This window comes from Myxine glutinosa, chromosome 6, assembly GCF_964187855.1.
Source record: "Myxine glutinosa chromosome 6, kmMyxGlut1.1, whole genome shotgun sequence".
Lineage (NCBI taxonomy): Eukaryota > Metazoa > Chordata > Myxini > Myxiniformes > Myxinidae > Myxine > Myxine glutinosa.
Genome location: NC_136266.1, coordinates 124,476,841 through 124,500,299, shown reverse-complemented (window position 1 = coordinate 124,500,299; position 23,459 = coordinate 124,476,841). Strand labels below are relative to the sequence as shown.

The window sequence follows — 23,459 nt, the reverse complement described above, 5'->3', positions numbered from 1 at the left end:
TTGGCATCTCGGGTTCGGCTACCGCGACCACGGCCGCGGCTAAATTTGGTGCCGCTACACCCACGTGCGCGAGGACGCCATTTCGTGCGCCTGATACCCCCTCAACCACACCTTCTTTACTCTCCTCCACCCTTTCCTCCACATACATTTCCCCGAGGTCCTGGGTCGATTCCACCCTGTCTATCTCTCCCACCGACATCCAATCGCCTTGATTGTCCATGGCGCGATCTCAAAATTCGGGTTTTGCTTTATAAAACAAAATAAATTTCGGCAGCTTGTAATTTTGAGCGTGTTAAGCGCGCTTCGGGTCCGATTTCGGGTCCGATCTCCCTCCTCGACACCAATTGTTACTCTAATAGTACAATTGGTGTTCCAAAATTTGGGCCTAACAAATTTAGTCCCAGGTCCGAATCCCACTCCTGACACCAATTGTTACAGATCGCGGTTTAGGATGTTAGTTACCGAGCGGTTTGGTATTTAACCGCGACCTAACAGGATCCCCGACTCACCCGATTCCACCCAAACGTTGGCCGGGTCGCACCACAGCTAGTCAATAGGGAAAAGACAAAGGCGACGAATGCAAAGAGGAAAAAAGGAATAAAACGAGAAGACGTACAGACGAGTAATGGGATTTATTATTTACACAAGCAAAACGGAGCAATCAAGGTTTATTTACAACACATAAGACGCAGGTGACACAGTGCAAATACTAGCTTATAGTTATACAGACTTAACTTATTCCCAGGACAGAACAAACAAAGACACTGACTCACGCGGGGAATTGCAGAGTGGATTGCTGGAAGGAGGTGTGTGGCTGGAGGGGGGGGGGGGGGCGGCACGGAGCTGGCTGGAGCTTGATCCCGCATGGGACGTCGGGCTGGACCTCGACGGCCGCTGATGCCCCCGGGCCTGTCGTGTGCGCGGGATCACGGGTCGGAGCTGCTTGGTGGAGCCGATGCGCTGGTGGGGGGGGGGGGGGGGGTCTGGCGTGACGGGTTCTCTCCTCCTCACGCGCTCTTGCTCTGATGACCCAGCTCTGTTTCGTCCCTCCTTGTCTCAACTCAAAGTGCATCTCCTCCGGGAACACCCCCGCCGTGGGTTATATAGGCCCCGCCCCTCAACCTTTGCGAACCTCCCCCAAACGTTCTCTCCCCGCCCTCTCAAGCCAAACCCCTTGTTCATGGTTGGTCGAGTGGGGCTGGATCACTCCTCCCCTCTCTGACGAGGTGGGGACCCGCCTTTCTTCCCCAACCTTACCTCGTGGCCAATGGTGGTTTGAAGAAAACCAGCCAAAATGCGGAAGGCAATTGGAAGGGAGGTTTTGGGGAAATTGGAAGGGCCTACGCTTATTTTGTTTGATACAATGCAAAGTCAATCTAGTGGGAAAACACATACTTAGCCTACATGGAATAAGGAAATACACTATTTAAAAGATATATCGTGACCTGCGTGTATATTTCATGCAATTAACTAGGGCGCTGACTGCGACCATTATTTACATTAACAGGGTGTTACCGTACCTTTTGTAACGTTCACATTGTAACGTTTTCACATTCGTTACACTTCCTCCAAAATTGTTACACTTCTCAAAAACCGTTACACTTCTCAAATTCGTTACACACTTCTCAAAATCGTTACACACTTCTCAAAATCGTTACAATATATATATTCCCTTCGGAGGTGATCAATCCTGTACACCCTTCAACCTCTTTAGACCTTTTACACCCTTAGACCCCTTTGGCCCTTTATACCCTTTATACACCTTTAAACCTTTACACCCCCTAAACCCATTAAGACCCCTCAGACCATTTACACCCCTTCGAACACCTTTATACCTCTTTTGATCCTTTACACCCCTTGGACCCCTTTAAACCCTTTAAAGCCATTCGACCCCTTTTATACCCTTTACACCTTTAGACCCCACTTGGCGCTTTTAAGAGCCTTGATTATTTAAACACTTTATTCCCCTTTATGACCTTAAAAACACTTTATACCTCTTAGAAAATTCGAAAAAAACTCTTCTCAAAATCGATTTTGATGATCTTTTCTGTGAACTATTCGCGATGCATCACAAGTTACATTGACAAATCTAAATGCAACTGATGTTGAAAAGCGAAACTGATGTTGAAAAGTGAAACTGAATCTACTGAGCTATCGATCATTAAGTGGGAAACCAAAATTAAATGCGGTGGGAAATTGCGGAAAGCAAAGCCATGGGGAGTATAGAGAGAGAGGGAGGGTCAGGAGGTGAATAAACAATTTGGAGAGGGATCGGTGCCTGGAGGTGGTCGGTTGGTATGGAAAAAACTTTGGTGATCTTCCATCAGGTTGAAGGCCCAAAACATGCCTAAACCTGTTTCCCAGCTGAGCTTTCATAATATCACCTTCACTCACGAGCAGTACTTCAGATGTACACAAGCATGGATTGGAAATCTTCGCCAATATAATGGAATGAGGTTGTCGAGATTACCAGCTACACCCATTGTGATATATGCTCACTGAATATTTACACTGAATTCCCATTTCTATCAATACACACTCCAAAAGAAATTGCTCCTTTCAGGTCAGACACCTACGAACCAACGTCATTGATGGTTACCTTTGCTAGTAATATAATATTGTAATTTTGCCATCATTTTTCATTCCCTGGGGAATGATTGTGCAGACTTTTTGATATTTCCACATTTCATTTGAAGAATACATTTTTAGAAGACCTCTATTATGCTTAATATGGGAATTATTGATGGAAGTATGTGATGTGTTAACAATGTCCATTTTTTTTGTTTTTGTTTTTTTGTATACAGAGTCGAGGCTCGTGAAAGAGCTAACATTTATCAAACAAACAAATCAAACAAACAAGCAAACAAAGTATATAAAAAGGGGAGCGGTCGACAAGATGGGGAGAGAAGGGGAGGAAGCACACAAACACAACATTTGAGAGCAGGGACATCGGGAGATGTTTTTGGAGGGAGAGGGCCTGGGGGGAGGCAGGATTCGTAGAAAACGCAAGGACACCAAGGACTTCCAGGAAAGAGGTCAAAAGTCACCTCAAAAAAGTGGATTTGGGGTGAAATTAGCGGGGGTAGAAAAGATCAAGGTTTTGGATTGGGGAAGATAAGAGATGGTGGTGAACAGCCGTTTTAAAGACCTGGAGGGAGGAGTGGGATTGAAGAGAGTGAGGGAGTTTGTTCCAGAGGTGGGAGAAAAGAGGAATGAAGGAGTGAAGGTGAGCAGAGAGACTTGATTTTGGCAATTTAACCATAAGAGGGTTGCAGGCAGATCTTGTGCGACCTGCAGGAATATTTGGGGGACAGAGCCCAGAGAGAGCTGGGGGAGCAAGGTCGGAGAGGAGTCAGTAGAAGACGGAAAGACCACCAACCTGCCTGCGGTGATTAAGTGAAAGGCCCTCGGAGATAGCGTCATCGCGGGAGATTCCAATGATTCTGAACGCTTTGGTTTCAACAGCGTGAAGACGAGCTAGGTGTGAGGCAGGAGCACCAGCCCAGAGGGGAGAGCAGTACTCCATTGAGCTGCGGATGAAAGCCTTGTATGTGGTGAGGAGCTCAGGTGTGCCAAGGAAGGACTTCGCACGACGGAGGATGCCCAGTCGGCGACTGGCTTTGGAGGCCAGCTTGGAAATGTGGTTTTCCCAGGAAAGATCATGGCAGATAGTGAGACCCAAAAGCATGAGTGACAGAACTTCTTGGAGAGGATTATTCAGAAAGTAGATGGGAGGGTTGTCCAGTCGATCTTTTCGGAGAGACATCGTAAGAGTGAGATTTGTCAGGATTGAAAGACATGTTCCACTTGTTTGCCCAGTCTGTGATTTTGTCCAGGTCTGCAGAGAGTGAGGAGGCTGCAGACTGCCGATCTGAGGGATGAGGAATGGAGCGGCAGAGAGTGGAGTCATCAGCAAAGAGATAGAGAGGATTTTCAAGAGAGTCAGAGATATCATTGATGAAGACCAGAAAAAGCACAGGGCCCAGAACACTGCCTTGGGGGAACTCCAGCCTGAACAGGAAGAGATGAGAGAAACCCATTCAGGGCCACACGTTGACGACGACTAGAGAGGAAGTCCGCCAGCCATGCGTGGAGATTTCCATGGATACCAAAGGAGGAGAGTTTGGTGAGCAGAGTGGGGTGCCAGACCGTATCGAAGGCACGTGATATGTCGAGGGAGACAGCTCTAATTTCCTGTTTGGCATTGAGGACCTCCATCCATTGTTGAGACAGCAGAAGCAGCATGTCCAGAGTAGAGTGACCTGGTCTGAAACCAAATTGATGATCAGAGATCAAGCCATTGGAGAAGAGGAAAGATTTCATATCCGAAGCAATGATGGATTCCATGACTTTGCTGATAATTGGGAGAAGGCTGATTGGTCTGTAGTTGCTAGGATCTGCTTTTGCACCTTTTTTGTGCAAATTGGTGATGTTGGCTGATTTCCAAGCAGATGGCAGTAGACCTTGAGCAAAAGAGAGGGTGAAGAGAACAGAGAGAGGGAGTGAAAGAGCGGAAGAACAGGATTTTAGGACCCGTGGGCTGATGCCGTCAGGTCCAGTTGCAGAATCAGAGTCGAGGGTTGACAGAAACTTTTCCACCTTGTCAGGAGGAAAGGACACGGAGTCCAGGAGCAGCTGGGTACGACTGGGTATGGTGGATACAGAGAGGGATGCGTTTGGGACACAAGATTTAGAGGCAAACACAGAGTTGAGGCATTCAGCTTTTTCACGTGCTGAGTCAGCTGTGTAGCCGTTTGAGGTAAGGGAGGGGATGGAGGGGGAACAAACACCAGAAACAGAATTGACCAGACGCCACCAGGATTTGGAAGAGGGAGACAGATAAGAGAGTTCGGTCTTGAGAACGGAGAGATATTGTTTCCTGGCTCTCCTGAGGGTGGACACACACTTGTTTCGGGCTTTGTGAAAGGAAATGAGATTTCCTTCCGTTGGATTTGCTTTCCAGGAGACGAAGGCAAGTTGTTCTTGGCAACAGCCTCACCACAAGAATCCGTGTACCATGGACGGGAGGAAGGGTATGACAGCTGAAGATGAGATGGGATAAATCTGTGCATGAGAGAGAGCAATTTACTTTGGAAGAATTCCCAGGATGAGTTGACGTCAGAGGTGGTAGAGATGGGAGACCAGTCCAGATGATTGATGGCTGCTTGAAGACCGTGCCAGTTGGCCTGAGTGAAATGCCAGACTCGTCGATGCTGAGCAGGCTCCCTGAGAATGGTCAGAGAGATGTCCACTTTAACAAGCACATGATCAGATGATCCGATTGGAGCAGAAGAAGAGCAGCAGACATTTTCAGGGAAGTTAGTCATAACCAAGTCCAGAAGAGAAGATGCTCCGTTGACTGAGATCTGGGTCGGGAAATTGACAGATTGTGTCAGACCCAGTGAGTCGCAGAAGTCCTTTGCTGAGGAGCCATGGCTGGTGAGAGAGGTACCCACACCCAGCCAACTGGCATGGTGACAATTGAAATCACCACATATGAGGAAGAGAGAGTTGGGATGAGTAGATAGAAGTTGGTCCATATTATCAGACAGCGAGATGTAGATGGAGTCATCACTGTTTGGTGGACGGTACAACACACATATGAACAAGAGGTGGGAGCGAAGGGGAAGCCGTAGCCATAGGTATTCCTGGGGGTGACGTGGAGAGAGTGCAGTGCAGGGCGAGTGAGGAAGAGAGTTTTTGATAAAGATAGCAACCCCACCTCCAGGACGAGGCTCAGGTCTATCATACCGGAGGAGGGAGTAACCCGGGAGAGATACTAAGGAATCAGAGACATCATGAAGGAGGAAAGTTTCTGTTAAGCAGATCACGTCTGGTTTGACAGAAGCAACCTGTATGGAGAGATCAGTTAAGTTTGAACGAAGGCCCCGGATGTTTGAGGTCCATACCGTTCATGAAGAGGAAGGGGGAGCATCGGATACAGAACAGGGGGGAGGAGGGGTAGGGTAATATGTGGAAGAGGTGGAAGAGGTAGGGAGAGCTGTTGAAGGTGTGTCTTGATGGTGATTGTGTGAGGCACAATGAGTTGTTATTTGAGGAGGGGGAAGAGCGAGGCTGAAGGTTGGGGGAGATGGAGGTGAGAGTTGGAAGGGGGAAGAAGCGGGGAGGACGCTTTGAGGAGGGGTGTGAGAGGGGGGAAATTGAGAAGAAATGAGGGTGGGGAGATTTGAAGGGGAGGGGCGAGGGGGAGGTTTAGGAGGGAAGGCACAAGAGGATGGATTTGAAAGGGATGGGATATGGGGGAGATTTGGAGGGGAGGGGTGAGGGAGGAGTCTAGGAGGGGAGGGGCGAGGGTGAGTTTTGGAGGGGAGGGGTGAGGGGGTAGTTTAGGAGGGAGGGGGCAAGGGGGGAGATTTGAAAGGGATGGGTGATGGGGAGGATTAGGAGGGGAGGGGAAAGGGGGAAGATTTGAAAGTGATGGGTGATGGGGAGGATTTGGAGGGGAGGGGTGATGGGGAAGATTTGGAGGGGAGGGGTTATGGGGAAGATTTGGAGGGGAGGGGTGAGATTGGATTTTAGAAAGTGTACGATTAATGGGAAATGAACATTTATTGCAAAATGAGTTTCTTGTGACCTTCGAGTCAAAAATACGTTTGAGGACGCTGAATGGAGGATGGAGTGCAGGAGAGTTTAGGGAATGTAGAAAAAAGGCACTGTAAGAGATGGAATTTTTTTTTGGGATGAATAGATTTGGTGAGCAATTCGAAAGCAGCCTTTTAAAGAAGAAGAAGAAAAAGGTGTTATAATATACGACAGAATACAGAACTTGAGGGGAAAGTGTAAACATTGTGAGGTTACTAACAGTGAAAACTATCTGGGGAAATGGGGGAGAAACACGTGGTCGAAGAACGAACGAATGAATAAACGAATGAGAACAAAGATTAAGAACAGAGAAGGAAATGTTTTTTTTTGTTTTTTTGTTTTTTTTTAGTTGAGATTTTAAACGAGGAAGTAGGCTATGGGGTGAAAAGCCTGGGAAAAGCAGAGAACGAAAGTTATTGGAGCACAAACGATGGACCACTGAGAAAAACAAAGCCTCAAGGTAGTACACTGTACAAGGCCTCAAAAGACACGACACGAATTAACACGATTTTCTATACAGGTATGAAAGATTTGCACCGAAAATCTTCCTCGGGACACAATATACGTACATACACCATAAAATAAATACAGTTATTACGAAAATACAAATGGGAACAATTACTTAACTTCGATTTCGATGGAGAGCGTGGAGAGCTGCGAATAAACGAAACCTCGCCGGCCATACCAGAGCTACTGGTCCATACCAGTAAAGCCTCTGCCAGTGCAGAAGGATAGGAAGAGAAAACGTGAGGACAATGAGCCAGACAATGTCTGTATCCATTACAATAGAGGGTGCAAAAGTGATAGGAGCAAGTCCCCATGAGATCGGGGGAATGACATGAAAAAAAAACTACTGGATTGGAGGGGATTTCATAGATAATGTGATGTTTTTGACAGCATTAGTTGGGAAGATGGCACGCTCTTTCACAAGGTATACAAGTCCAAATTCGCAAGTAAACGGAAGCTTCAACAAACTTTAAGAAGGAAAGAAAGAAAAATAGCTGAGAAAAGGCAGAGAGACTCCAGCCAATGTGGACATGGCTCTTGAAGAGAATGTGGCAAGTTCTTCAACAACACTTTATGTCAGGTCAGTCTCTTGAATGCCACTGGTAACATGTAACCCAGTGCTACTTGCCACATGGTCGGGTAGTCGGCGACTAAACTGACTACCCTCACAAGCTTGCCAGTGGGGAGAGTGACTCTGAAACCCTGTAGGACTAAAAACAATACCTGTTAAAGGGCGATTGATATCCCTTCGGGAGCCAACGGCCATCCGGTAAGGAGATGGTGTCTCCTAAAAAAACATCCATATGGTTGGACCGTTTTTTTATGTAGTAGGTTGTAGACAGCAATCGCTCAGGGTAGTACTACCGTTCTGACTTAGGAGCATTAATTTGGTGCCTGGAATCATCTTACACTCACTGGAATCATCTCTTGCCCTTTTCTTACTCATTTTTCACTCCTCACTTTTATATTCTCTCTTTTACTTCTCTTTCCGCTTATTTCTTCAGAACGTCCAATTGAATATGAAAAAATGCGAAAAGTTATTAGCCCCCAGTTCCAGGCATTATTGGGTATGAAGAACCTCGGGTGACCTGCTTGTCTCTGTTGCCAACGTGGTGGGGGTGTGGGGGGGGGGGGGGGGAGGTAGGAGGGAAGGGGAGGGATGATGTGTTCAGGCAATAGCAGTGTCAGTCCCTCACAAAACCCTTGCCTGTTGAATCAACGTGACTCTTTTTCAAATTCATTTCACCAACATTTGTGGTCTTTCTTCGAATCTTTCCTCAGTGGAACATCATCGAGCAAGTACCTCTCCTAATATGTTGCTTTTCTCAGAGAGCCAATTGTCACATGATGGTCTTGTTAACTCCTTTTACATTTCAAACTACAACCTCCACTCATGATTCCACTTCACAGGAGTATGTACTGTATCTACTCCAACATCAACACACCTACTGTCCACCCTGTGGACCTTGAATCTCCAAACTTTGACGTCATCTGTCTTAGGATTTGTCGCTCCACCATCACTGTTTACCTCCACCACCGAAGGTGGGTATAGCATCCTAGCTAACAATACTAATGGCCACCCTACAACTCCCCCCTTCTCCACCACCCTCCCACCCCAACAATCCCCCATCAACTGCCACCCTAGCTAACAACTCACGGCCACCCTACAGCTCCCCCCTCCTCCACCACCCTCTCACCCCAACAATCCCCCATCAACTGCCATCCTAGGTAATAATACCCACAACCACCCTTCAACTCCTTCCCCTCCCCTCTACCACCCCACTCCCACAATCCCCCATGAACTGCCACCCTAGCTAGCAATACCCATGACCACCCCACAACTCCTCCCCCATTCCCCTCCACCATCTCCACCACAATCCCCCATCAACTGCCACCCGAGCTAATAATACCCACGACCACCCGACAACTCCTTCCCCTCCCCTCTACTGCCCCACTCCCACAATCCCCCATGAACTGCCACCCTAGCTAGCAATACCCACGACCACCCGACAACTCCTCCCCCCCCCCTCCTCTCCACCATCCCCCCACAATCTCCCATCAACTGCCACCCGTCAACTCTTACCCCCCTCCCTTCCACCATCCCTCCACAATCCTCCATCAACCATCACCCCCACAATAGCTACCACCATCCCACACGGACATCCAGAGAAACTTGATCTTTAAATTGATTTTCATTTTGAAAAATAGGAGATATAATATAATGCTTCTCCTGTTCCATGCATGTGTTTGGTTCCGTGTTTTGTGAAATAATATATTTGCTCTTGTGACTCGAGTGGGATTGAGTGAGATCTCGAGAGAGTACGCCACAGCACAGGCCTGACGAATAAGGCAGTTATCTTAAACACCCACACTTCCCCACAACCACTCCTTCCACTCCTCCCCACCACCCTACATACCCCCTCTAGCACTCCACCACGATCCCCAATCAACCATCATCCCCACATATCACTCCCTTCCCCGCCCCTCCACAATCCCCCATCAACCGTGTATCTGGGCGGTGTAGGTGTTGAGTCCATTCCACGTTGTTTCTATGAGGTTATGTTTTCACTCCTGTCTGTCTGTTTGTTACTTGTGAAAATCGAAGAATTTTCAAGTGTATTGGTTGGTCTAGTGCAGGGGCGGGCAACCCCCGGCCCGCGGGCCACATCCGGCCCGCGAAGGCTTAGCGTCCGGCCCGCCACCCTGCTAGGCTTTATTATTGCAATCCGGCCCGCGGACCTCCCAGTAAAACTCATATCATTTGTAAATGTAAGAGTTTATATTTAGCCGGTCTGAATTCAAGAAAGGGACATTTTGTCTTCAGCACCGTCCTCTTCCGGAAGACATGCGCACGGGGAACTGTCTTGCCTAGACACCGCCTGCTTGCTGATAGGCGGTCTTTTCAAATCAGCCGGCATGTGATACGGACGTCCTTCCGATTCAGTCAGCTTGCGACAAACGTTGGTGTCTGGGACAAATAACTTGCAACAAAGAGGTAAGCGACGCAGAGTTCTCTAAACCTATTTCAATTTTCACTTTCTTTCAATTTGCTTTGTTTTGTTTGTTAGAACATGTTATTATCTTTCATTTGCTGCGTTTAAATAATTTTATTCTCCCTTTTTATTTGTAAAAATAAAAATATAACGAACTTTCTATTTGTAAAGAAAAAAAATATATAACGAACTTTCTGTTTGTAAAAGAAAAAAGAAATTGACGAACTTTTGTTTAAAAGGAAAACGAAATTGACGAACTTTTGTTTAAAAGGAAAACGAACTCTTTAAAAAAAAAAGTATGCAGACTGATTCATTTCCTGTATTTCAGTTTTACGGTGAAACTGTGTCATATTCAGCGTTGGCCACGTGCGCGCAAAATAAATACATTCATCTGTACAATTCGTCTTCCGAGATTTCGTCACCTACTGCTGTGAACAGCTCTTCTCGAAAATGAAGTACACGAAGTCTCACCTTCGCTCCCAACTCTCGGACCGCCACCTCAATGACATTCTTCTGTTGTCTACCTCAACCATCGAGCCAGACATGGAAATACTTCTTCATGGCAAACAGCACCAGCAGTCTCATTGATTTGTAGAGTGTTCAATGCAATTTTTGTACAATCTATTCATGTAAACAAAATATAGTAATTCTGAGATTTCGTTTTTCACTCCGGCCCGCGATCTCCTTCCAAAAGTCTCATCTGGCCCTCACTCTGAAAAGGTTGCCCGCCCCTGGTCTAGTGCGTCATTCTGTCTGTCTGTCTGTCTGTCTGTTTGTCTGTTTGTTTGTCACCGGCCTACAGGTCACAATTCGAAACCGATCGTCACGAAACTTCATCAGGTTGTATGGGGCGTCCCAATTGAGAAGCCTATTGTTTTTGGGGTCAAAAGGTCAAAAGGTCAACATAGGCCAAATGTCACCAACTTTGCCAAATTTCTAAAATCCTCAATTTTCATCCGATTGACTTGAAATTTGAAGAGGACTTGCACATCTGGTCTCTGAATTCAACCACCAAGTATGTTTGAGGTCAACATAGGCCAAAAGGTCAACATAGGCCAAATTTCTAAAATGCTCAATTTTCATCCGATTGACTTGAAATTTGAAGATGACTTGCATATCTGGTCGCTGAATTCAATCACACATTATATTTTAGGTGAACATCGGACAAAAGGTCAACATAGGCCGAATTTCTAAAATCACCAATTTTCATTTGATTGACTTGAAATTCTAAGAGGATTTACAAATATGGTCACTGATTTCAATCACCAACTATTTTTGAGGTCAACATAGGCCAAAAGGTCAACATAGGCCAAGTTTTTTAAATCCTCAATTTTCATCCGATTGACTTGAAAATTGAACAGCATTTGCACATTGAGTCACTAAATAGGGAAACTAAACATTTTTGAGGTCAAAAGGTCAAAGGTCAACTCAAGGTCAACCTTACAAAATCATTTTTCATCTGAAAAATCATCACTTTTCTTCCTGTTGACCCGAGCTTTGATCATGATTGTCAATTTTAATCTTGATGACATGGACAATTTGCTGTCAATGGCAATTTTTTTTTCTTGGGGGTGGGGTGGATTTTGCAAGTATCGTGCTCTGCATGACGTCTTCTTGTTTGTCTGTTTGTCTGTTTGTCTGTCTGTTTGTCTGCACAGAATAAATATGATTTTCTCTGCAAACGTTGGTCCAATTGACAGGAAATTTTCACCATAGGTGCAACTCCACCTGTAGAATTTTTTTAATGATAATTATGACGTCGTAGGTCACATGGTTCTGCCGCCATCTTGGAAAAATCGAAAAAATTTGCACCTCTATATCTTGGAAAGCGCTGAATAGAAAAAATTGAGACATGGCTCATTGTAAAGAACTCTCCATGGGGAATAAAATATGTTAATGATGATGTCATAGGTTCCTCCATTATGATGTTATAATTCGACAAGTACAAAACTTCATCCTATCAAGATGAAATTTCTTTCGCATCATGTAGGCATAAACTGATGGAGAAAAAAAAGAATAATGACGTCATCGGTCACGTGGTTCGGCCGCCATCTTGGAAAAACCGAAAAACTTTGCACCTCTATATCTCCGAAAGTGCTGCAGAGGAAAAATTGAGACATGGCTCATTGTAAAGAACTCTCCATGGGGAATAAAATATGTTAATGATGATGTCATAGGTGCCTCCATTATGACGTCATAATTCTATAAGTACAAAACTTCATCCGATTAAGATGAAATTTATTGAGCATAATCTAGGAATAAATTAGTCTAGAAAAAAAATAATGATGACGTCATTGGTTACGTGGTTTGGCCGCCATATTTGTTTCAACACAAAAGCCTTAAAAACCACTGAAAATACATCCAGGCGAGGGTTTGCAATCTCTGATTGCTCTTTTTCTTATTTTCTCTGTTTCACTTACTGCTCCCCCAATTCTACAACTTTATAGCTTTCTTTGACTTTTTTGACTTTGCCATGAGCAACCGAACACCCTCAAGCAGAATTACTCTATTTAGGAGACTTCAATGTACACACGACAGGGAGTGTTTGAAATCTTCCCGCACGGATGTTTGGGGAGTTGAAGCTCTTACATTTTCGATTCTCAGTGATTTGGAACAAATTATCACTCAACCTACCCATATCCCAGATCGTCGTGACCACTCTTCCAATACTTTGGATTTGTTCTTCACCTCCAATCCTTTGCGTTACAGCTACACAATTTCACCTCCAATTGGTTCTTCTGATCACAATCTTGTGACCATCATTTTACTTACCACCACTCCTCTCCAACTGCTCTGACTAAAGGCCAGTATTGGCAGTTCATTAGCGTTAATTGAACTGGTTTACAAAACTTATTTTCTGATTTGCCCTGGAAAGACTACTGCCTCTCCTCTGGCGATGCCTCTATCTCCACTGAACGTATAGCTGAAGTTATTGTTGCAGGAATGGAGGCTTATATCCCCTTCCCTTTCAAGTCTATCTCTCCTACAAACTATTGGTTCAATAATTCCTGCTCTGCAGCCATTCGTACAAGAGATGTGGCATATCGGACATGGGAAAAGTCGTCTTCCTCCGACTCCCATTCAGCTTCCACATCTACCAGAAGTCATTGCAGATATGTTATTTGTGAGGCAAAGCATTCCTTTATCCAAAAGAAATGTGACAACCTCTCATCCTCTTCCACTAATATATCTTTCTGGTCCTTTGCTAAAAGTATCTCCAACAACTTCTATTGCTCTACCTTTCCTTCGCTGTTCCATTTCAATGATACTGTTAATGTTTCTCCGTCTGATAAAGCAACTCTTTTCGGTTCTCTTTTTTCCTCTAATTCCGCACTGGATGACTCGAACATTCCATCTCCCTCTGATGCACCCTTTACCAATCCTATGCCCTTCCCTACCAATCTCTTTTCATGCAGTCAAAAAATACTTCTTTCTCTGGACTTAGGAAACACATACGGATAAGATGGCATTTCTCCTCGTGTCTTGAAGGAGTTTGCTTCAGAACCTGCTCCCGTGCTTGCTCATTTGTTTAAAAAGCCAAACTTTTCCTATTTCCTGGACACATGCCTTTGTACAGCCTATTGTCGTGATCGTTCAAGAACGTGATACGTTCAGAAGAAGAATAGTAATAAATTTCAGAAGAAGTGTAATAAAGTTCAGAAGAAGGGTGATAAAGTTCACCATTCAGAAGTGATCGTTCAAACCCAAACTAAGACTAAGCTTTTGCTGGACTAAGCATTCTCGAGACTAAGTTTTCTCTCGACTAAGCTTTCTCGAGACTAAGCTTTCTCCAGACTAAGCTTTCTCTAAACTAAGCTTTCTCTAGACTAAGCTTTCTCAAGACTAAGCTTTTGCTGGATGAAGCTTTCTCTAGACTAAGCTTTCTCTCGATGAAGCCTTTGCTGGACTAAGCTTTCTCTAGACTAAGCTTCCTCTAGACTGAGCTTTCTCTCGACTAAGCTTTCTCTATACTAAGCTTTTGCTGGACTAAGCTTTCTCCAGAATAAGCTTTCTCGAGACGAGGCTTTCTCTCGACAATGCTTTCTCTCGACTAAGCTTTCTCGAGACGAAGCTTTCTCTTGACTAAGCTTTCTCTCAACTAAGCTTTCTCTTGACTAAGCTTTCTCTAGGCTAAGCTTTCTCTAGACTCAGCTTTTGCTTGACGAAGCTTTCTCTGGACTAAGCTTTCTCTAGACTAAGCTTTCTCTAGATTAAGTTTTTGCTGGACTAACCTTTCTCTTGACTAAGCTTTCTCTAGAGTCTAGACTACGCTTTCTCTAGACTAAGCTTTCCATTGACGAAGCTTTCTCTCGACTAAGCATTCAATTGACTAAGCTTTCTCTCCACTAAGCTTTCTCTCGACTAAGCTTTCTCTCGACTAAGCTTTATCTCGAATAAGCTTTCTCTCGACTAAGCTTTCTCTCGACTAAGCTTTCTTTCGACTAAGCTCACTAGACCAAGCTTTGCCTAGACTAAGCTTTCTCTTGACTAAGCTTTTGCCAGACTAAGCTTTCTCTAGAATAAGCTTTTGCTGGACTAAGCTTTCTCGAGACTAAGCTTTCTCCAGAATAAGCTTTCTCGAGACTCGGCTTTCTCTCGACCATGCTTTCTCTCGACAAAGCTTTCTCTCGACTAAGCTTTCTCAAGACTAAGCTTTCTTTCGACAAAGCTTTCTCTAGAATAAGCGTTCTCTCGACTAAGCTTTCTCTCGACTAAGCTTTCCATTGACTAAGCTTTCTCTCCACTAAGCTTTCTCTTGACTAAGCTTTCTCTCGACTTAGCTTTCTCTAGAATAAGCTTTCTCTCGACTAAGCTTTCTCTCGACTAAGCTTTCTCTCGACTAAGCTTTCTCGAGACTAAGCTTTCTCCAGACTAAGCTTTCTCTAAACTAAGCTTTCTCTAGACTAAGCTTTCTCAAGACTAAGCTTTTGCTGGATGAAGCTTTCTCTAGACTAAGCTTTCTCTCGATGAAGCCTTTGCTGGACTAAGCTTTCTCTAGACTAAGCTTCCTCTAGACTGAGCTTTCTCTCGACTAAGCTTTCTCTATACTAAGCTTTTGCTGGACTAAGCTTTCTCCAGAATAAGCTTTCTCGAGACGAGGCTTTCTCTCGACAATGCTTTCTCTCGACTAAGCTTTCTCGAGACGAAGCTTTCTCTTGACTAAGCTTTCTCTCAACTAAGCTTTCTCTTGACTAAGCTTTCTCTAGGCTAAGCTTTCTCTAGACTCAGCTTTTGCTTGACGAAGCTTTCTCTGGACTAAGCTTTCTCTAGACTAAGCTTTCTCTAGATTAAGTTTTTGCTGGACTAACCTTTCTCTTGACTAAGCTTTCTCTAGAGTCTAGACTACGCTTTCTCTAGACTAAGCTTTCCATTGACGAAGCTTTCTCTCGACTAAGCATTCAATTGACTAAGCTTTCTCTCCACTAAGCTTTCTCTCGACTAAGCTTTCTCTCGACTAAGCTTTATCTCGAATAAGCTTTCTCTCGACTAAGCTTTCTCTCGACTAAGCTTTCTTTCGACTAAGCTCACTAGACCAAGCTTTGCCTAGACTAAGCTTTCTCTTGACTAAGCTTTTGCCAGACTAAGCTTTCTCTAGAATAAGCTTTTGCTGGACTAAGCTTTCTCGAGACTAAGCTTTCTCCAGAATAAGCTTTCTCGAGACTCGGCTTTCTCTCGACCATGCTTTCTCTCGACAAAGCTTTCTCTCGACTAAGCTTTCTCAAGACTAAGCTTTCTTTCGACAAAGCTTTCTCTAGAATAAGCGTTCTCTCGACTAAGCTTTCTCTCGACTAAGCTTTCCATTGACTAAGCTTTCTCTCCACTAAGCTTTCTCTTGACTAAGCTTTCTCTCGACTTAGCTTTCTCTAGAATAAGCTTTCTCTCGACTAAGCTTTCTCTCGACTAAGCTTTCTCTCGACTAAGCTTTCTCTCGACTAAGCTTTCTTTCGACTAAGCTCACTAGACCAAGCTTTGTCTAGACTAAGCTTTTTCTCGACAAAGCGTTCGCTAGACTAAGCTTTTGCCAGACTAAACTTTCTCTAGAATAAGCTTTTGCTGGACTAAGCTTTCTCTAGACTAAGCTTTCTCCAGACTAAACTTTTTTTTCCAGAATAAGCTTTCTCCACAATAAGCTTTCTCGAGACTAGGCTTTCTCTCGGCCATGCTTTCTCTCGACTAAGCTTTCTCTCGACTAAGCTTTATTGAGACTAAGCTTTCTCTTGACTAAGCTTTCTTTCGACTAAGCTTTCTCTAGAATAAGCTTTCTCTAGAATAAGCTTTATCTCGACTAAGCTTTCACTTGACTAAGCTTTCTCTAGAATAAGCTTTCTCTCGACTAAGCTTTCTCCAGAATAAGGTTTCTCGAGACTAGGCTTTCTCTCGACTATGCTTTCTCTCGACTAAGCTTTCTCTCGACTAGGCTTTCTCTTGACTAAGCTTTCTCTCGACTAAGCTTTCTCTCGACTAAGCTTTTGCTAGACTAAGCTTTCAATCGACTAAGCTTTTTCTGGACAAAGTATTCTCTGGAGTCTCGACTAAGCATTCTCGAGACGAAGCTTTTGCTGGACTAAACTTTCTCTGGACTAAGTTTTTGCAAGACTAAGCTTTCGCTGATGCTTCATGAATTAACAAGAAGCCCTGAGGTTATTGACTTGCTGAAGAAGTTTGTGTTTGGTATTCGCTACTGTGACGTCCTTCACCTATATGACATGTGGCCTAAACTCGAGATTAACAGGAATGCCATCTGCCCATAAAATCTCACTGAAGGTTTTTCAGGAACTGGTATTCTTAATCTTTGCAATGATGACTTCAGGATGACACGCTTACAGCTGCAAATACATCTGATTATATTTTGACATTTTGCTTATTCAACCAAAGGATATTGAAAATGAAATATCTGTTGAGAATCATCCCACATTTAAATCTGCACATCGCCTAAACATGGAAATTCTCAGCACAGAGCAACACAAAATTGCACCATACAAAACATTCAAACTCAGAACACCAGCTAAGTATGACACACTAGTGGCACCATATTTAAAAAAAAATAGGAGCAATGCCCCTGGGTGATCGACTCAGCTTTCGATCAAAAACGATCACCTGGTAGAACAAAGCAGTATACCACACTGACTTAATTGATTAAAAAAGGTATCACAGTATTTAAACCAATTTCAATGGACTATGAGACAGGGCAGAATATATAATCATATTAACATAATCATAAGACTTTAACCCCATAAAAAATATATTTTGGTGGGAGGGGGGAACCCAACCCCTCACCCATCCCCCGCAGATGTCCTTAAACCACAACTGTTATATTGCCGTCAACAAACTTGCGTATGTCATGGATGATGAAGGTTGTGGTCACGTTTCATCAGAATTGCATGTGCAGTTTGAGAAGAAAGCAAATGCGTATTTTAGAGGTTAAAACCTGGGCCCATGTTGACCACCGGTAGACCCCGTTTGATCCAGATTTATTAAATGCAGTGAACAAACTTGAGTTTCAACATCGGAAATATCATTTTAGCCAAGAATGGTCACAATCCCATCAGCAGTTTCAGAGAAGTTGCAAGTGTTTTCGGACTGACAACGCACCATCAGATAAGCTTCCCGGAACGACATTCCAGCTGAGCGAACAATGAGCCGAATAAAGTTGAAAAAATAAATGACGAGCAGAGCTCCTGCACCCCACACCTGAAAAGGTATTTTCACCATTTTGGGTTTTGGGTGCTTACGTTGATTATAAATATTATTTGATGGTACAAATGTATTCCTTAACATCCATTAATGATAAAATACACGAAATAACGTTTTTCTGATGCCACATATGGTCTGGCAGAGCTTCAGACCGACTCAGACGAACATTACATCTTTTGATTATTATATAAGGCCTTGTGATCTTGTTCCTCCTTAGGTCATGGGTTCTATAGCTGCACTGTAACAGCTCAAAGCGTGCTACCATGAACAACTACCCTGTTATGGACCTCAATTGATGCTGCTGTGGGACTCCTACAACAGGATGTTTTGGCATCTGTTGCATATAACTTGAAAATAACTTGTAGCCAAGACCTATGCCAATACACTGTGGCATCTGGATAAACACATTGATGAAATATTCCGCTGTCATGTTTGGACTAACTTGTATTGATCTGTGGTACCTGCAGGTTGGCGGATCAGTTACAGGCAATACTTTCCGACGCAAATTGAAAGTATCACCAGAAATAGAAGATGGCTTCTGTGTGAAACGACTGCAAGGTTACTACCATGATCTTCAAGGATTCCCTGGCTGCGTTATCACCGATGTTGTAGTCAACTTCTTCATGGCCAAGACAGACCGTGTCCGTGCTGTCGGCTTTGATCCACAGCTCAGCCGAATCGCACACACAGGTACAATGCTATCAACTGTCTACCTGGTTTAAGGGTGATAATGTATACACCATGGGAGTTGCGGATCCGGGAGAAGAGGAAGGTGTTGGTAAATTTGCTTGAGGAACGAAGTCGGAGTTTCTCTACATGGTCCTCATGCCTTTGGCATGTACCAGAGACAATCCCTTGTTTCTCCACATGTTGTATTATATTGTCCCAATCCCTTGTTTCTCCACATGTTGTATTATATTGTCCGAATCCCTTGTTTCTCCACATGTTGTATAATATTGTCGGCACGTATCCGAGCTGATCCCTTTTTTCACTGCGGGGCACCCAACCAACTAGCGGGAGGACCGATCGTGAGAGTCGAGGAGCATATTTGCACGAGTGTGCTGAGGGTTCAACTGATTAGCTTTTGAACTGAGTGATTCTTGTGAAAAGCATTTACTTGTTGTAAGCTGAATAGGCACGATTTTAATGTATTAACGAGAGCGTGGAAAAAAGGAAGGGGAGTGTGAGGGTTGGGAGGAGGAAGAAAATATGGAGGGAGTGGGGTGGGGTTGGGGGAGGGGAGAAAGAGAAGAGGGAGTGAGTGTGGTGGACTGAAACCCCACACCTGAAACTGAAACCCCACAGGGATGAGTGCCTCGAGGGTGGTGGAGAGGAGTTGGATGTGGAAGGAGAGGAGCAGGCAGGGGGAGGAGTGGAGGTAGTGTAGAAAGAGCGGTGCGGGTGTGTGCACACTCATATGATGATGATAACAGTCTAGGTTAGTGTCTGATTATGATAACAGGCTTAATTAGTAGGTCCAGCAGTCAGCCTGGGCAGTGCTGCTGGTTGATGACCAGAGTGTCCCAATCTCATCAGGATGGTACTGGTGCTGTCAGGAGGGCAGCGGTTCAGAGGCGAGGTCCGGCTAGGTAGTGCCTTCAGAAAGTATTCACATCCCTTCACTTTTTTCACATTATGTTGTGTTACAGCCTGAATTTAAAATGGATGAAATTCAGAATTTTTTGGTCACTGATGTACACATAATACCGCATAATGTTCAAACTGATATATTTTTTTAGAAATTCGCACATCTGGATTTGGGGAGTTTCTCCCATTCTTTCTTGCAGATTTGCTTAAGCTCGGTCAAGTTGGATTGAGATCGTCTGTGAACAGCAATCACGTCTTTGCTGTTCACAGACGTCTTTCACGTCTTTCCACGGATTGTCAATGGAATTCAAGTCTGAGCTTTACCTGGGCCACACACTGCCTGGGCCACACTTTCACATTCTTGTTCTGAAGCCATTCCAGTGTTGCTTTGGCGATATGATTGGAGTCATTGTCCTGTTGGAACGTAAATCGTTGCCATTTCGCTTCGCGGTAGGGGTGGTATTAGATGGCTGGTGAGCCGTGCTCGGTGTCCGCCACACAAAGCGCTTTGCATTCAGGCCAAAGAGTTCAATTTTCGTCCCTTCAGACCACCGCATCTTTTGTCTTATGCATTCATTCAGATTCTCTCACTTGCCTTTTTGTAAACTCCAGGCATGCTGTCATGTGCCTTTTTCTCAGGAGTGATTTCCGTCTGACAACTCTCTCATAAACCTGAGATTTGTGAATTGCTGCAGAGACTGTTGTCCTTCGGGGAGGTTCTCCCATCTCAACCAAGGAATCTCTGTAGTTCTGTCAGAATGGTCATTGGGTTCTTGACTTGTTTACTTTTAGAATTTTTTGGTCAAAATGAGCTTTTAAAATAAACTTATTTATTTTTCTTTGTTAGAATTTCTCTCGCAGCATGCCTGGTTTGGTAACCAACTGAGTTGGGCTCTGAGTTATTGAAATTGCTGGAACCTACATTTTGTACCCCTGTCATTCAAATGATCTCTTCTTGCATTGAACGAGAGCAGCTTCATCCATAATTCATTGAATACTAGGGGCGGGGGAAAGGTTACCCAACACTGCTTTCGGGAGGAGTTGGATGTTTGAAAGCTTTAGAGTTATTGGCCTTATAGTTGTAACATTTTGCCTGTGAGCCGGTGGAAGCACTGCTTGACCGCACGTCCCAATATACACTTTATAGTGGTCGATGGTGGTCTCAAAATGGCCTTCAAGGCCAACATTCAGTAGCATAAGGCCTCTAGGTGCTAAGCGCAGATTCTGAAGTATCTACACCCACAACCTGGGGGCCTCGAGGTGCTAATGATTCGGCCATGATACAATCACAAACAAATGCAGAAATATTTGAAATTATTTCTAAGATGTGTAAAAGTCCCTCCACAATTGTTATATTATGCACTAATTGCATGCATTTTGTTTTGCGTGGCTGCTGCAGAATTCTTCATCGATGGGCTTGGTGAACTGCAAGTTGCTTCCTGCGACTATGTGAAAATAGGACATGAAAGTCAACTAAAAAATCCCTCAATGCAAAGGAGGTACAATTCCTTCCGACAAGTTCTCAACAATATTGGTTTCAAAACTCAAGCCCTAAAAAATTTGGCATTTAAGAACAGATTGACATGTATGCTTTGGTGAATATTCAAGAATGAGTTACAATGAACATCTATCATCACCAAAACTCTTATAATTATGCTTTACTATTATACCTATCTTATTAAATTTCAAAGTGACAATGAACCATGTGTCCAAACACTGACATGAATTCGGGCCCAAAATTAATTTTGGTTAGTACATTCAAAATGAGAGTAGGAATGAAATGGATACCTCAAACATCATCATACTCAGGAGCTTACAGTAAGAATTTGCCTGGGAAAACACCTGTTCACACAATCCCAAGAATGATGATATGCTCACGGTGTAAGAATTGTCCGCTGCATGTATGTATCTATGCGTGAACACCAAATTTGAGTTACCGCTCCATTTTGCAATTTGACCACAAACAATCATAAGACACACAACTTTAATTTCAAACACATATCAAAGTGTATTCGACTTCACAAGCTCAATATTTGGTGCATGAAATATCTACATATTGCTGCTACAAGCCCAGAGGCTTTCCTCTACTCTATTTCGGCCCGATAGACCAACTTGTGAACTAATCACAGGGACTGCCAACTGGTTATGTTTCCAAAACACCAGATTTTCCGATTGGGTTCCAAGAAGTGCTTTAACATGGCTAACATGATCAAACTTTCCCTGCAGGACAAGTATCCATCACGAGAACAAAAATCGAGGTAATTGTAGCAAAGATAAGAATAAACACAAATCCAGGGTTTGTTGTTCTACTGAATGTAAAAACTCAAGCAAAGAATATGAATAAAAAATTTATTGTGGAATTGTATGGAGGCAAAGTGAAATGTCCAGTTCGGAATTCCAATTGTGTTTGTAAAGAAACACGACGGTTTGGCATGCCAAAGTCCCGAAGCAACCTACAGGTGATATGGTTCTTGGTTACTATGCACACATCACTGATGTAGATCGGCATCATTAAATAATCAGGGATTGAGTGATTTTATTCATGAATATTTGCAACTCAGGAATTTGCAATAAGCCTTATTACCTCTTGTATGTCAAAAGTCATTGCTTAAAGGTATTTCAGGGAAATGTATTTAATGGAAATGTAAGGTTGTTCGTATCTATGGGTTGTTCGTATGGAATGAATGTTTGGTAGTATTTTATCGCATTTTCTTTACTGTGATTTTAAAACCTATTTTAACAGGTGCATTGTCGCTTCAATTCAACTCGTGCTGTGTACTTTAGCACGGTATTTTTAATTGAATATCTGAAGATTCATGCTTTTGGATTTTATTAAATGCAAGGTGAATGGTATGAATAAAACTTAAAACACCTCCAAATACAGTGTAAGAGGGTTGTTGATGATGGGTTAGCAAATTAGTTTATCTTTCACAGCAATAAATATTCTGAAATAAAACTTGAACCATATAATTAATGACAACTCCATGAGTGCAGCACAACATACATTGATCTTCAAGACAAAATGACCAAGGAAAAGGTACAGTTGCTTCCTGAAAATATCAAGTTAAGCTATCTCGTGATCAGCAGTCAACATTCTGACCACTTGCAATGCAGAACCGTTTTCCATGTCCAATGTTTCAGTGAGAATAGAGTGCACTGGTCCAGTGTTGATATATACTCTCCTATGAGTCTAAACTATCCAACGCAGGGCCATGCAAGCAAGCAGATGTAACTAAAGGGGCATGCCATGAGGCCACGTGTTTGGTGCATTTGGTTTGTGCAGTTGGGAGTCAGTTTCTTTGAGTGCGTTGGCAGCATAGGACATCCGTGTAGTTGGCTGGGATTAATCTCCCCTTCCACCCGACACCTACCCCCAACCCCCAAAACCTCACTCCAGGTAGGTGTGAGCGAAAAGGAGTCCCCGGATCACAGACTTGTAATAGAGGAACAGGATGTCTTCCCTTATCTACTACTTAATTAAACAAAACCATTCCCTCGTGGCGGTACAAAGACAACTAAATTTGAACACACACACTTATACAAATGGTGGTTAAGCCCTTAAACTAGCTACCCCAAACGAAACATACATATCACCATTTGTCATATCAAAAAGCCACCCTTTCTTTCTTTCACACTGTATGGATATGCTTAGCGTCTAGCACTTCTCCTCCAATAGGGTAGTGGGGACAAATCTCCTCACACATGATGCATGTCAGGGACCATCCATAGGGACCATTTATAATTCATGCAATGGTTTAGTGTTTTTTCAGTATTTCAATTTAAATATACAAATTTAAGTTAAAATGGCAGTTCCAATGGCAACTATAACATCACTCGGTAGAGAGCACACCTCTGCCAGGCTGAACAGTTTACATTTTGTATCTCACTGACAGGTCGGATCTGGATCCATACCTGAATCAAAATCTAATGGGTTTGTTTGTTCTTGTCACTGAACCAACTCATCCACCTCGTTTTGTCACAGCTCATCCACATCTTTTTGAGATATCATGAGTAGGGACCAAAAGGAGGGACTGGCCCGTGATTTGGTATCATAGCCTAAAAACTCATAATAGC

At 43.7% G+C, this 23,459-nt stretch overlaps 1 protein-coding gene across 3 annotated transcripts in view; it reads left to right on the top strand.

Annotated features, from left to right (window-relative positions):
- Positions 1-22,357, top strand: part of LOC137430255 (beta-1,4 N-acetylgalactosaminyltransferase 1-like) — a 123,355-nt gene extending 100,998 nt beyond the window's left edge. For 2 of the 3 annotated variants that reach the window (XM_078780463.1, XM_078780465.1), the window contains exons 9-10: positions 18,266-18,488; positions 20,785-22,357. In XM_078780463.1, the coding sequence (XP_078636589.1) occupies positions 18,266-18,488; positions 20,785-20,984 (423 nt within the window). In that variant the 3' untranslated portion in view covers positions 20,985-22,357. The remainder of the gene's footprint in view (positions 1-18,265; positions 18,489-20,784) is intronic. The other variant, XR_013623859.1, reaches the window with a different exon arrangement.
- Positions 22,358-23,459: the final 1,102 nt, after the last annotated feature.